This window comes from Marmota flaviventris, chromosome 2 (assembly GCF_047511675.1).
Source record: "Marmota flaviventris isolate mMarFla1 chromosome 2, mMarFla1.hap1, whole genome shotgun sequence".
Classification (NCBI taxonomy): domain Eukaryota; kingdom Metazoa; phylum Chordata; class Mammalia; order Rodentia; family Sciuridae; genus Marmota; species Marmota flaviventris.
Window position 1 is genome coordinate 87,332,863 of NC_092499.1, and position 15,231 is coordinate 87,348,093.

At 36.3% G+C, this 15,231-nt stretch overlaps 1 protein-coding gene across 1 annotated transcript in view; it reads left to right on the forward strand.

Moving 5' to 3' along the window:
• Positions 1 to 352: 352 nt before the first annotated feature.
• The window catches only part of Spred1 (sprouty related EVH1 domain containing 1), an 83,602-nt gene continuing 68,723 nt past the window's right edge, over positions 353 to 15,231 (forward strand). Inside the window, exon 1 of the mRNA XM_027926171.2 lies at positions 353 to 1,298. Coding sequence (XP_027781972.1) covers positions 1,267 to 1,298 — 32 coding nt within the window. The 5' untranslated portion in view covers positions 353 to 1,266. The remainder of the gene's footprint in view (positions 1,299 to 15,231) is intronic.

Here is a 15,231-nt window from a genome sequence, read left to right on the forward strand (position 1 = left end):
GTTTGGAGCGCGCGCACGCACACCAAGCGCGGTGCAGTGACATATCCCTCCGCCTCCCTCCCCCTTTCCCCGCTCAAGTGGCTCGACAACGATTTGGGAAATGAAGGGAGGAGGGAACTACTTTCCTGAAACTTGCTATGCTGCACACGACTTCGAGTTGCAGTGATTCGTCCGGGGGCTGCAGTTTTTAGTCCTCCCACCCACTGCCCGCCACGGCCGGGGCACCCCCCGCTTGGCAGCCCCACCCCGCGTCCGCTCTGGCCCCCGGGGGAAGCAGGCGGCCGAGAGAAGTCGCGAGGGACTACTTCTCCTCCTTCTCCCGCGGGCGCCCCCGGTTCGGGCAGCGGCGGCGGCGGAAGGAGCGGGCGGCGTGAGCGCTTCCGCGGCCCCCCTCGCAGCTCCCCTCTGGCGGGCGAGAGGAGCTGGCCCGCGGAGCTGTTGGTGGGCACCGGTTGGTGGGGACCTGCGGCCGCTCTCCTCTGCCGCGGCTTCTCGGGACCCTGTATCTACGAGCTCGCCCGCTCTTCTCCGGCTCGGGTGGGAGCAACCAGCTCGTCTGCCCCTCGCCTCTCACGCTCCTCGCCGCCCCTGCCTCCCCCTTCAGGAGGAGTCCCGGCTGGAGCGTGTCTGGAGGAATCCGCCGTCGCGGGCCCCCTTGTCCGGTTCCGCTCGTGCCTGAGGGCCGACCCCGGCGCCGCCGGTGGCTGAGCGGGCAGCCGGCGGCGGGGCGGGAGATGGTGGGGTGGGCTCCGGCAGGACCGCGCCGCCGCCGCCCGGAGCCTGGGCTTGGCACCCCCCCGCCGGCCCCCACCGAGCGGAGCTCTGCTTCCTCCTCGCCGCATCCCTGAGGGAAGCGCCGCCTCTGCTCCCGGCTTCTCCGCCCGCCCGCTTCTTCCTGGCCGGACCGACCCCGCGGCGCTCCACCCCAGTGGCTGGAGGAGCAGCTCTCCAGCCAGCCTTTGCAGCCCCTCTTCCATTTTCCCTTTTCCACCCGGCCTCTCAGGATCTCCCTGGCCGGGCGCTGAGGCGAGGGAAGAGGCTGGGGTCACCACGGCAAAGATTCCTGCTGCCACCCCCCTGCGGGGGTGGCCGGGGTTCCCGGCTGGGGGGGCACCGTTCTGGGTGAGGCATCCACCATGGTGAGGCCCCTGAGCCGCTGCCCCCGCGCCCCCCCGGCCGCCGCTGCCTGCTGCCCCTCGGTGCTGCTGCTACTACCCCGCCTGCTGTTGCTCCTCCATCTCCGGATCGGATCACGGTGAGGGAAAGATGAGCGAGGAGACGGCGACTTCTGACAACGAGTAAGCGCCTCATTGATCTTGATTGCTAACTCCCCTCCCCCAGTTCTCCCTCGGCACTTCCCCAGACTTGGTGGAGACTTGGGTGCCGGAAAACTGGCAGCCCTGGAGAGTTGGTGCATCTTGTGTTGGAGATAACCTATTTTTGGGGCCATTTTATTTAATGGCAGCAACCCCCTCCATCTCTTAGATTTAGTTGCTCTCTGCCTGGGAAGGGTATTAAGTGAAGAAGTGGGATGGCAATTGTTGATGGAGAACTGTGGATGGATAGAAGTGGAATAGAAATTGCCCCTCTGCCTCGAAGACCCCAGCCTCGTCCTTCTTTGCTCTGTCATGCCAGGCAACATACCTTAGATATCCATCCTTCTTCCTTTATAGCTATTTCACTTGGAAACTAATGTGTGGGAGCACCTCCTGCAGCAAACTGCTTTTGAATCTTAATTCGATGAGTCAGTGACTCTTAAATACCGATTAAGCCTTTGTCTTCCCCCTTCGTCTGTCCTTTTAAACTTATGACCTGTAAGATTCTTGTAAAAAATAGGGTTAGGGAAACATTTTTGAAATTTAATAGGATTAAGGTCACCTGGAGTGTGGGAGATGTTGACCTATTGTGTTTACCTTTGTAAATATTGGATGTGTCTTCTCGTAAAGAACTCAGAATTAAGAATTTTGAGTGCTGGTTTCTACTTTTCCGGCTATATTAAGACACAGCAATTACGTTGATTTAACAGAATCTCATAATGCTTGAACATTTTGGTGACTTCATCAACTTCTAGAGTATTCCAGTTTTAAGTTTTTGCTTATTTGGGCTGCCTTTATGTTTTCCAAACGAAATAGTTTGCCTGTTAAATATTTTGTTTCATCGTAGGAGCCGCCTGGGGGAATAATGCTGTGGTGGTAACAGTTTCCTACGGAGAAAGGATTTAATTCTGTGCAGAATATTAGTATCCGTTTTCTTGTAGTTGAGTTTTTGTTTATCTTTGGAGGGTTAGAAAGAGTTAAGTGAGTTAGGACTAGTTCTTAGGATGCGTTCCTTTAAACAAAGTGCATTCCTCTAGTCAGACCTTTTGAGGAAACTTTAAAGTCCGGTGCCGAGGCCAGTTTGACATGAAATAACTACAAAAATGACAAGCAGTATTCCCCCTCCATAAAAAAAAAAAAAAAAACAACAACAACAACAACAAAACCACCCTTCTGATGAGCGGGTGTAGAAGGAGGTAATTGCTGCAGTGTCAGCGCAGTCTGGAAGCAGAAGTGGCCGCCATGTTCTCTCTCTTTTTGTGAATCGCCCTCATTTGCATAACACACTCTTCATTCATAAAAAAATAATTAAACATCCATCACCTTGGACACCTTGTAAGAATTTCCCAAGAAAAAATTCGAAGCTTCTTTGTCTATATGTATATTTTTGATTTCAGGAAGTAAGGAGAACTTGAAGTTTTCGATTAAATTTAGAAACATAACGCACACACAAACAACTACCCCAGTTCTCAGAATGTTGACACAGTTATGTGGGAAATATCAGTTCTGGGAGGTGCTGGGATCACGTGATTGCCTCCATTCATAAAATACCTGGCTGTCCATTCACAGTGCAGAACAGTGTCTCACTGCCTTCCGCAGATTAGACCTACTTTGAGGGAGATCAAGAAGTCTGTCTTAGTGCTTAGTTGGGAGAAAAACTGCTGAAAAGCTGTACGGAATAACGGTAACTTTTGGTATTTTTTAAGTGAGTAGCTGGGATCAAAATGTTAAGTTTCTATTTTAGAAATGGGAAAAGACTTCCTATCAATTTTTGTTTTAAAGTGTTGAATATCTCCTTGTGGCTGCAGCTGATAGAAAAACAAATGGTGGAATTTGAATTTGACACACGTGTAAAATAGATTGTTTCTAAATGGGCCCTTTTAAAAAAAAAAATAAATACTTACCATCATTGATAGATAAACCGGAGTACAAGTGTTTGTGTAAAGCACTGGATGATACATACCCCAGTTACAATAAAATGAGAAAATATTTTAAGAGGTTTATAATTATCAAGATGTTGATTTTTGGAAATACTGAACTTCATTGGTATGATTACTTTTTTCTTTTTAATTCTAAATGTGCTTAGTATGGGACCACTTGGAAATTACCTTACTCATCTAGACTCAACATTCAATTTTCTCAAATGTATCCTGCTTTATTATAAATTATTCTCTACAAACTATATAATACTGTTAAATATTTATTTGGTATTAATATTTTGGTATGAGATGTTAACTCTATATGGGGAAAAATCCTGGTTTCATTTTTAAAAACTATAATAGAAAGTGATGTTCATCTGGTAATAAATTATGCTTGAGCTGACATTGTTTGCTTGTGCATTAGCTAAACCACAAAGAGTGAACTTCTTTGGAATGTAGCTTTTAATCTGATAATTTATGTCTCACTATCTTTAATATATGAAGTAATGTTTTCATGAAAATTTATTATTTATAATCACAATATGAAGAAATAAAAGAGATATTACGGCACAAGCTCTTAATGTCTTAGCATAGTTTAAAACTGTACTGTAATAAGGATTTTATTTGGGCTTTTTACTCATATTCTTTTTTAAAGCCACAGTTCATAGGGATTTAATTACATCAAAGAGTGTTCTTAACCCCAGTCATTTTTTTTTTTTTTAAACCTGATTTCAACAGTATATTTTTGAGGGACACAATTCACTTTAAAAGAAGTGAAAATCACCCATTTCTTGGGATATTAACTTTTTCTAGATAGCTTTTGTGTTAAAATTCAGTAAGGCCTCTAGAGGTCTTAATGTGAAGTCTTATTTGACTTTAGAGTTCTGTGTAGAGAAAAAGATAACTCCTAGAGGATGGTTGTGAATATGTGTTTAAGAATTAATGAAGAATCTGTTTAAGATTTTGTCTTAAACAGTAAACAAGCTAAATGAGGAAGAAAGGAATTTGAATAGCATAAAACATTTGTATCTCAATCTTTCAAATTTGGGTTTAAAATTCTTAACTTTTGAAAATAGGGTAAAATGCTTTCTGTTGTAAATAAATGAAGGGATTAGCTAAACATAATTTTTTTGTCTATAACCTTACAGAAATTATTAATATTCCAGACAAATGCTTCCATTAAAACCATGTGTGTGATTGAATAGAATTTAAGTAGAATTGTAAATATTTAAAGGCAAATTATGTGATACTAAAGGTCTTTGTCCTTTGCTGGTGAGTGAATATAATACTGCATATCCTCTGCCATTTTGGCAAAGTCTTGAAAAGTGAAATAGCTGAAATATTAAACATTTTACTTAGTATGCTCTCATTAGCGAGACATACTTACTATGTCAGTACTAGGTTTTCTAATGGCAAATTGGGATTATATAAGATATTAAAACTAGGTTAACTAGAATTAGGTCACTTGTGATAAACTTGGTGTAATCTGGGTTAGAACCTTTTTATTTCATAAATAAAACACATTTTTATGATTATATTATTTGATGCCTTATTAAAAATGTACCTTGTGATGGATTATTCTGAAGATGTATGTGAAAAAATATATATATTCACGATATATTCACCTACATATATCTTTATGTGTATATGTGCATGCATATATACATGTGTAATTGGAAAGCTCTCTAGATATGAACAGAAGCATTGGAGAGCTGTGTAATATTGTCAAGTAATGTTTATAAATATAGATGTAGTGTATACATAATATAAACGTTTGCTTAGAATGTTTGAGTTAAATGAGCTAAATGACTGCCTAATTGCGTCAGCTTTATTTCCTTCTGCTTTCTGACTTAAAACTTTATGACCTTGAATTGTATTTTTTTAAATACAGCATGCCAGCACACCTAAAATAATCTCTCCCCTGAAGAAATTTTCTCTTAACTTTTGGTATGAGATGTTAACTCAAATCAAAAGATTTTCTCATTTATGCTTTACTGCTCCTCCAACATTCCCTCCTTATGTATTGTCTTGTACCTAGTACATATTTATATTAGGGATTTTTTACAAATCACATAGTATGAAATAATTTGCTTATTTCTGTGTCCCCTTTTACATAATCCCTTGCTTTCATTTGTATGACTAGCACAATTCTTGGTGATAGATGCTTAATAAATAGGTTGAATTAATGTAGTCATACTACCTTGTATTTGTTTCTTGTGAATTTATGCATTTGAGAGCATTAGCTGTGTTAGAAAAATAGATTGAAAATTATGAGAAAAGTAAATCAATATATTATCCTATTCTTTTTATTTTAGGTCAAAATTTGCCTCATTTTTTATTTCAGTAAATTTGAGAAATAACTTAGTTCAGGCTTAAACCTATCCTAGGTGCTGTTGGAATATTTGAATGTACTTAGCCTCTGAGCTTTGTGATATATCTGAAGAACCACGTCATCAGCAAGGAGTGGTAGATGTTTGTCTTTTTTAACATAGAAAATTGAATATATCTCTGGCTTGGATCACTTTAAGTTCTTTAAATCTGATCTTCTCCCCCCAGCTCCTCCAAGGTGCCAATTATGAGAAAGTGACTAGGGATAAAGAATTGGAAATTGAACTGGAAAGGATAAAACATACAGATTTCTTAGTTTTATGGTGTACCTCTTGGTTTTTACATAAAAATGGAGAACTTTGTACTGCTTATTAAAAAAATATATAACATGGTTGAGATGAATAAGTGAGCAGAAGGCTCTTGAACTTAAATGTCAACTTGAATAGTTCTATAAGGAATTACAGCGTACCGATCTTCATTCTTTAATGACCACAAAGTACCAAAAATAATACTTCTCACTTGGTCATTTATTCAAATTATATTGATCTAACACTAAGGAATAATTGTATGTTTATTTAGTTTAAGAAGTTAACATAGATAATGAGTTTTATTATTATTTAATATTTAGATTTAATTCTTCACTGTGACACATGGTGTCAGGAGCTGCATCTCAGTCCAAAAACAAAGTCATTACAAGTCTGTGAGATTTTGTTTTTGTAACATGGAATGGAAAACTGGGTTTTTGTCAAAACAATACACTAATAATGGATCTTAAGCCAAGGTGTTAAATGACTGTAGACAAAGGTTCTTAAAATTCAGAGTGTTTGTGGGCTTGAATGGGAAAAAGTGACATTTTAATTAATATCAAAATTTGTTTATATTCATAAATGAAGAAAATGCCGACAAGCCATAGTGTATTAGAGATACTTATGATAGCAAATATTAGTTTTCTAGGGCTTCCTTAACAAAGCCCCACAAACTCAGTTTTTTTTATAACAAAAGAAATTTATTGCCTCACAATTCTTGAGGGTAAAAGTCCAAAATCAAGTGTTGGTTGTACTATGTTCCTATGTTCCCTCTGAAATGGGGTGTTGGGGGAGGGGGTTCAGCAATCTCACACACACACACACACACACACACACACACACACACACCCCACATGGCACTCCTTCCTTGCTTCTTGGTGGTTGCTGAGAATCCTTGTCATTCCTTGGCTTGCAGCTACATAACCTCAGTCACTGCCTACATCATCATATGTCCTTTTTCCCGTGTGTCTCTATTTTAATCTGATCTTATAAGGATACCAATCATTGGATTAGGAGCCAACCTTACTTCAGAATGACTTCATCTTAATTAATAGATCTGTAAAAACCTTGTTTCTAAGTAAGGTCACATTCTAAGGTATTGGGGATTAGGGACTTCAACAGTATATTTTTGAGGGACACAATTCATCCCATAATACCCACAGAAATTACAGATTTTTTCTTACAGCATAATTTCTGTTCAATTGTTACAGCTATCCTAACAAATATTTATAGTCATCACTACCTTGAAATTATTCTAGTTATTAAAACCATTGCTATATCTTATGTTAAATGTGTTAAGGAACCACCTTATTACTATATAAAAATGAAAAATACTTAGGTCTTCAACATTGATCTGAGAAGGGGGCCATAGGCTTCATTGTACTGCAGAAAGTCCATTACACACAAGATTAAAATCTTCTCTTACAGACTATATGGAGGCTCTAAAAGTTGAAATTAAAGATGGAGATATAAAATATAAAGATTAAGAAATATGAAGGAGATGATGAACAATATAATATATAGCTAATTCCCTAAGAATAGAGATGAGGAGAGTGAATATTTAGAGATATTGGTTATGCATTTTCAAAAACTAAAAAGATCAAACCCAATTCAGTGAACTAAATATAAAACAAAATCTCACAGGGTTTATTTTGAGAATGCTGGATAAACATGAAAAAAAATCAGTTTATCACATCTAAAGATTAGAGGAGAGAAATGATAATATGATCTTAATAAATGTCAGAAATGTAATATTGTCTAATTTCTCCCCATAGGAAATGTTCATAAGTATAGATATATTTTTCTGCTCTTTAGAAATCTAGATTTTTAATTTTTCTGATTTAACTTGAGTATTGGATTTGATCAATTTTAGGGTTTCTTTTAGTTCTAGAATCCTAATTTTTTTCATACTTCTGAAATTCTTTTTTACTAGATCATATCAGTTACTCTTAAATGTAGGATTGACTACTGGAAACTGTGAAATTTTAAAATTATCTTGCAGAGTGTTAGGGAACAAAGAATAAGCTTAGTAAACTCAAGAATAATTGGAAATTTCTATCCATAAGTTTAGTAATTTTATTTTCAAATATTACTTTAGTGTAAATGAATGCTATCTTGACTTAGAATGTGGAATGTAATTATTTTCCTGGTAGTATTTAGTGATACTATTACATACGATTAGATATGTCTTGCTTGGAGAGTACACATGGTTATAAAATGTTTTTGCAAATGCATAGTATTTGTTAATGTCTTCTCTTTAGGATTATTGTAGTAATACCAAAAATTTAGTTGAAATTTAATGAGTTATGACTTTTCTGGACCTTTTTTTTTTTTTTAACCTTAACTTTTACCACATTAGAATGTTATATTAACTTCAACACAAAGTCACCATACCTTTTTTGTTTGTTTGTTTGTTTGTTTTTACTAGCTTATTGTTTTATTTTTGAAACTGAGATTGGATTAGGAATCAGTTCTGGATTTTTCTTCTTGATATGTAACAACATTTTTAGTTACTGGAATACAAACATACATCATACATGTATGTATACATATTTCTTATGCATTAAGGTAAACAGATTTGAACAGACAAAAATGATTTTTTTCTTCAAGGATTTCAGTTTAGTCACATTTGAGTACTTCCCAGGCACTTGACTTTTTCAACTCTGGAGATATAAAGATAAGTAAACTTTTAACTCTTTCACAATTCTCCAAGGAAGATAGATCCTTCAGAAATGTGATGAGCATTCTGCTTATGAAGTTCTTCAAGACTCACGGGGAGGCGATCCTGTCTGGGGGTAGATAGCCTTGGAGGGAATGTGTGAAGAAAGGCTTCAGGATAGAGGTAGCATTTTAGGAGTCATTGATGGATAAGGGCATGGAAAGCAGAAAGGGCATTCCAACCAAGAAGTGGTGGGGGGCTAGCATAGAATGAGAAAAGGAAAAAGGAGAAAAGCAATAGTTTTTTGGATACTTTTGTTTGGAGGAGTTGTGAGGGAGTAAGTATTGGGGGACAAAATTGTTAGTAGTTTAGATTTGTGCTTAATTGTATATCAGCAGTCTTGGGGCAAAGAGAGGTGACTGAACCTGTAACATAAAGCAAATTTATTTAACTGGTCTGTAATGTCATGAATTTTGAACAGAATTTTCGTTAATTTTTCAGATGAAGCACTGAAGAGTTCAAAGAAAATTTTTTCTTTGAAATACTCTCCCAGCACCACAACCCTCTTTAGTCAGTAAGGATACTTAATGAGAAGCACTAGAGGTTTTATTAATGTAGGCAGCAACAGGGAGTCATTATTTTAAGTGAGAGAGTAATAGCAAATTTGTGTGGAAAGCAAACAAAACAAATAAATAGACTCACCAACGCCTGAAGTAGTAAAGTATTTGGAAGTATTTGAGATAAATTTGAGGGGCAATTCAGATGTTTAATACATAGGATTACTTGACTGGATGTAAAGAAAGGAATAGGAAAAATGTGGAATCAACTTAAATAAGGTGAAAATATTGGCAGAATAGGTTTTTTTAATATTTATTTTTTAGTTATATGTGGACACAGTGTCTTTATTTTATTTTTATGTGGTGCTGAGGATCGAACCCAGTGCCTCATGCTTGCCAGGTGAGCGCACTACCACTTGAACCACGTCCCCAGCTCCCAGAATAGGTTTTTAATGGGGAAAAAAAGTCCAGTTTTGAACTTTTAAAGTCTGAGTGCTCGCTAGGTATCAAGGTAGAGAATGTCTCATAATGTGTTATAAATATAGGTTTAGTTTCCAAAGAGAAGTTTTAAGAGAGCAGAGTTAGAAGTGATATCTTAGACTGATGTAATAGTTGAATTCAATGCAAAATTGTCCATGGAAAATATGAAGTATGGGAAAATGAGTAGTGAGAAGCATCAATTTTAAGGGAAAGGAGAAGAAAGAAGAAGTACCAAAAGATAGAAAGTGTTTTAGAAGCCAAGGGTTAAAGGAATCCAAAGAAGGCCACCAGTGTTAGGATATTGCAGAAAGACTGGTGATACCCAAAAGAAGGATTTAATGTTAGGATGTCACTGACGTACTTTGTGGGAGTAGTAGTGGAAGCAAAAATCAGTTATTGCTGTAGATTGAAGAGAAAATGAGAATTGATCAACTAGTGAAGGCAAAGAGTAGATAGTACTCAGAGGAGGAGTTGAGATTATTTGTTGGCTGAGGTGATGTCAACAGTGGAGAGGAAGAGGGCAAAAAAAAATTAAAACGACTAATAATGAGCAAGGCCCAGGAAAGAGGAGTCTCAAACTGTCTTACTACTTGGACAATGTTTGATTTAATCTTTATAAGGACTGTGAATTAAGTATTATCCATAGTTAATAAATAACTTAAACTCATGAAAGATTTAGTAACTTTTCTACAGCTGCACAAAGGAGTAAGTTGTAGAATTGATATTGGAATTGCATAGTATGAGCAGGGCAATGTGGCACACATCTGTAATCCCAGCAGCTCAGGAGACTAAGGTAGAAGGATCACAGATTCAAGGCTAGCTTTGGCAATTTAGTGAGACTCTATCTCAAAATAGTCTGGGGATGTAGCTCAGTCAGTGGTAGAATGGCCTTGGGTTTTGTACCATGCCAAAAAAAAAAAAAAAAAAAAGAATTACGTTGTATCTGTATCATACTGTATTCCACACACCTAATAAGCTATATTTTTTTTTAAAGAGAGAGAGACTTTTTTTTTTAATATTTATTTTTTAGTTTTCGGCGGACACAACATCTGTTTGTATGTGGTGCTGAGGATCGAACCCGCACACATGCCAGGCAAGTGCGCTACCGCTTGAGCCACGTCCCCAGCCCAAATAAGCTATATTTTTAAGATGTGCTTGAAGTGATAGATAGGCATGTAGAACTTATGACTGTATTGAAGGTTTAGTAAAGTTACAGCGCATGTAGATTGCAAGTGGGAGAAATTGAAAGATAAAGAAATTTTTGATCAGAGAACAAGTTCTCTAGAGTGACTTGAGGGAAGATTAAAAAGTAGAAAGAGAGATGAAGGTTATTGGAGTAGAGAAGCCAGGATCTGCTAGTGTGTTTTTTAAAAAGTCAGTTATACAAGTGTTAAAGTTGCTGGAGTGGCATCAGAAATTGAGGAGGAGAGGTACTCTGAGCCAGTGGCAGCATGATTGAGTGAGTGTAGGTTGAGTGACTTAGAGTAGAAATATAAATGTTGCCATCTGTCTCTACAATTTAAAGAGGCAGGAGTAAGAATTTTGGAATTGGAAGTTGAAGAGAAGGGTGTTGGTGGTGAAAGAGGTGTTGAAAGTATGTAGTTTTTGTGAACTTCATTCTTAATGGGGTTTGAGCAGCCCTTTCAAAAGAAAATTTAGTAATTTAATTTCTACAGTTAACCTGTAGTTCACAATTAACATGATCCTGGAGTTAACTGCTGATGTTAGCATTAAAACTTTGGCAAATTGTATAACCTGTCCTTGTGTTTGATTTTCCAACTGTAAAACTAGGATAATGTGTGCCTACTTCATTTTAAGACAAATGTAAACTCTTCTCCCCAATAATATTTTTTTTTCCATTGGAGATAAAAGAATATTAAAAAGAACTTTTAGTTCTTCAGAAGAGTGGTACTATGTTCATGAAATAATTAGTGCTCATTTTCATTTAGCCTGAAGGTGGGGTTACTTTTTTTTTTTTTTTTAAAGGATTATAACCTGTTTGAAAAACTGATTTCAGTTTAAATGTTAGAAAACAGCTCTTCACAAAAACTTAAAATCTAAAAGTTCCAGTAAACAAAAAAGTAGCTACTAATCTGTACTGTGAATGTTTTCTTCCATGTTCTCATCAGACAGTGAAAAATTAGGTAGATAGGATTAGCGTTGGGCAGGACATTGAGACAATGACTTCATTCTGTACATCACGTTTTTGTCTTATTTGTCTTTAATTCACCTTGAAGTTTGTATAGCAGGCTAGCTTTTATGTCTTCTTAACTCATCTTTTTTTAAGAAAATCCTTACATATTCTTTTTTTTATATACCTTTATTTCACTTATTTATTTTTATGTGGTGCTGTGGAATGAACCCAGGGTCTCGCACATGTGAGGCGAGCACTCTACTGCTAAGCCACCACCCCAACCCCTTCTTAACTCATCTTAGGGTTAAAGATTTAATGTTTGTTAACAACATAGAGAAAAGGACCAAAAGAATATTTTGACCTTAGTCTTTCTATAACTGCTAAATTCACATTTTATGTCTTGTAAATAAAATTTTATTTATATGTATATGCATTATACTTTATTTGCTGGGTGGGATTTTAATATTTTTTAAAAATCAGTTCCTTCACTAACAAGCATTTTGAAATGAATAATTTGTAATTCTATGATAATTAGCCCAATTGGGTTAGGATTTAATATAAGAGCTTAAGATGTGTTATTCTATGACATATAAATGGTCCATACAGCCTAGAATTCTGATTGAGAAATGAAGGGGTATTTTAAGTGAAGAACACAGTTATGATTCCAGACTCCTCAAATAATTTGTCATGAACCTACTGATCTAAATTTCTCTCTCCCATCCCATTCAGTTATTTATACTAAAAAACTGAAGATTGTATGGGTGAGAGGTCAAAGTAGAAATAGTGAAGAGATTATATAAACAATGCTTGACTGTCATTGCTGCTTGCCAAATTTGGTAGTCTTGAGAATTTTTAACTGTTACATACTAGAGTTATCAAAGATAGGTGGCAGGTAAAGTAATTATAAACTAAACCTCCTCATATTGCTGTGTTCCTTCAAAAAATTCTTACACTTTAAGGTCCATAGTGAATACCAAGAATGTACAGTGTGTACAAAGAATACACATATGCTCTTCAGGCAGTGTCCAAAATGTTAACATCTTACATCAAGTCAGAAAATTAACATCTAAACAATATTATTATCTATTGATTTAATTCAGGTTTTCTAGTTAGGATACAATCCATTATCACATATTGCATTAAGTTGTCATGTGTCTTTAATTTTATTTAATCTAAAACAGCTCTTCAGACTTTTTTTAATAATCTTGACACTTTTGAAGAGTACTGGCTAGGTATTTTGTAGAATGTTCCAAGTTCAAGTTATTTTTATCAACAGTTTTGTAGTATAGTGAAAGTCTTCTGGTGCATCAGATTAGGAGATTAAAGTTGATCGTACTGACCATTTGTTAAAGATGATATTTGTAGGTTTCTCACATATTAACTTCTCTTTGAAATAAGCATCTTCTGGGAAAATACTTTGAGACCATGTACATATCCTATTTTCTATCATACATTTGTTTACCATTTTTAACATTGTTGATGATTCCTCCCTGCAGTAATTATTGTGATGTTTGCCAAATGATGATTTTTTTCCTAGTCCCACCATTTCTTCTACTTTTATTAATTGAAATTTTATAAACTTTCTTTTTCACATTTATGTATTTCCATTAGTGTGGATTATAGTCCTTTGTTATAATTTTTTTTTTTAATGCTCAGAAGTCCCAGATTTGACTATTGGGATGCCCCATCAAGTTGGCTTCTGTTCTTTTGTCCATCCCTGTATTTGAGCACTTCCTTTCTGGTATCACAAGATGTTCCAGGTTCATTGCATGCTTTCTTTGCCCTAGCTTTTTGGAATCATCCCACTTTTTCCAAGGAACTCTGGTTCCTGTTATTAGAGAATATGTTAGAATTAGGTGCTAGGTGTGCTTAATTTGCTTTGGGGTGAGGTTTTATATATGCAGAAAAACAAGCTGAAGTTGTCTTATTCATAACACCCAGATAAAGTCATAAGAGTTGGAATGTAAACTTGGGCCTTTTTTGTCCAAAGACTGTATCTCTACTTGCCCATATTAGTCCTTTCTTATATTTTCTTTTCCATTATTTTTGCTATTTGTCTTTCCTGGCAAGGAAGAGGGAACAACCTACTTAAAATATATTTAAGAAACGTATTTGATAATAATAAGTACGGTTATTTCAAAACAGAAATAGTTACTGTAGTTCCAAAAGTATTTATTACATGCTTGCTAGGAGTAAGGCAGTATTTTAGACATTGGTGACAAAATTTGAGTGTGATATATTATACTGAGAATGTTTCTGTTTATTGGGACTTTTCCCTAGGTGTATAGTTAAGTAGTGATAGATAATATGGTGATTGTAAATTATTTCAATATCCATGAATTCAAATGGCTTAGAATTTGTATATAAGGTCTAAACATATAATACATAAATATAATACTAGATTTAGTTATTTTTATGTGTGCCTTTTATCACACTGTCATTTCATAATTGTAGTAATTTAATATACTCTAAATCATATCTAACTGTTTAACATTTATAGGGATCTTGTTTGTTACATTTATTCTCAGAACATCTTCATGAGTTGGAATTACTTTTCCCATATTCCAAGTGAGTAAACAAACAGTCTGTGTGAAGAACTGTTTCTGTTCTTTGATATATTTTGTTCAGGCTTTCACACTGTCCTTTAGTTTTAAGATTGATAATCTGGTGAGTAAGTAAGTCTTTTCTGTTTAAAAATTATTTTGGCTTGCACATGTTGATCCTGTTCATTCTCAGTTTATACTTGATTCATAAAACAGTGTAGTTTATCCTTAATAATCTTAGAGTCACTTTATTAGTTTTTATGGGACGTTCTTATGGTGTATTAAATTTTGCTGGACTAGAGACTGACATGTATAAGTACAAAAAGGGATGTACTTCGTGTAGTTCCAAGTTTTAGGCTGATGCTTGTTTGGTAAACATTTTTTTCATAGGCTTCTGTGATAGTTTGTAGTCTATCTTTGTCAAAAAGAATAATATTCTTAAATCTTATATTTGTGCTTCTGTGTTAAAGGAAAAAAAGTGTATTTAAAATTTCTGACCAAGCATGTGGCATGGTCAACACCTTGGGAGGCTGAGGCATGAAGGTTGCAGGTTCACGGCCAGGCTGGGTGACCCTGCTGCAAAATAAAAAATAAAAAGGGATGCAGAAATAGTTCTGGTAGAGCACCCCTGGATGCTAATTTGCCTCCTTAGAATAGAATAGAATGTAGAATAATAATAATAATAATAATAACAACAACAACAACAACAATAACCTTAACACCATAATAATTATTATTATTATTATGGTGTTAAGGTAATATCAGTGGCAAGTAATATGGGATTATGTCTTAGCTATTTCAAAGCAGATTGAAAGATGAAAACCTGTATGAAGGAGTGTATGGTAGAACTGTGTATGTGCTGTTTTCACTAGTAGTAATGAAAATAGATCTCAAGACAAAAATTCATCTTTTTTTATTAGAACCCTTAGAAATGATTCTTTATGTTTACTTAGCACATATGTGTACTCAGTGAATTTGTTTTTTATTGTC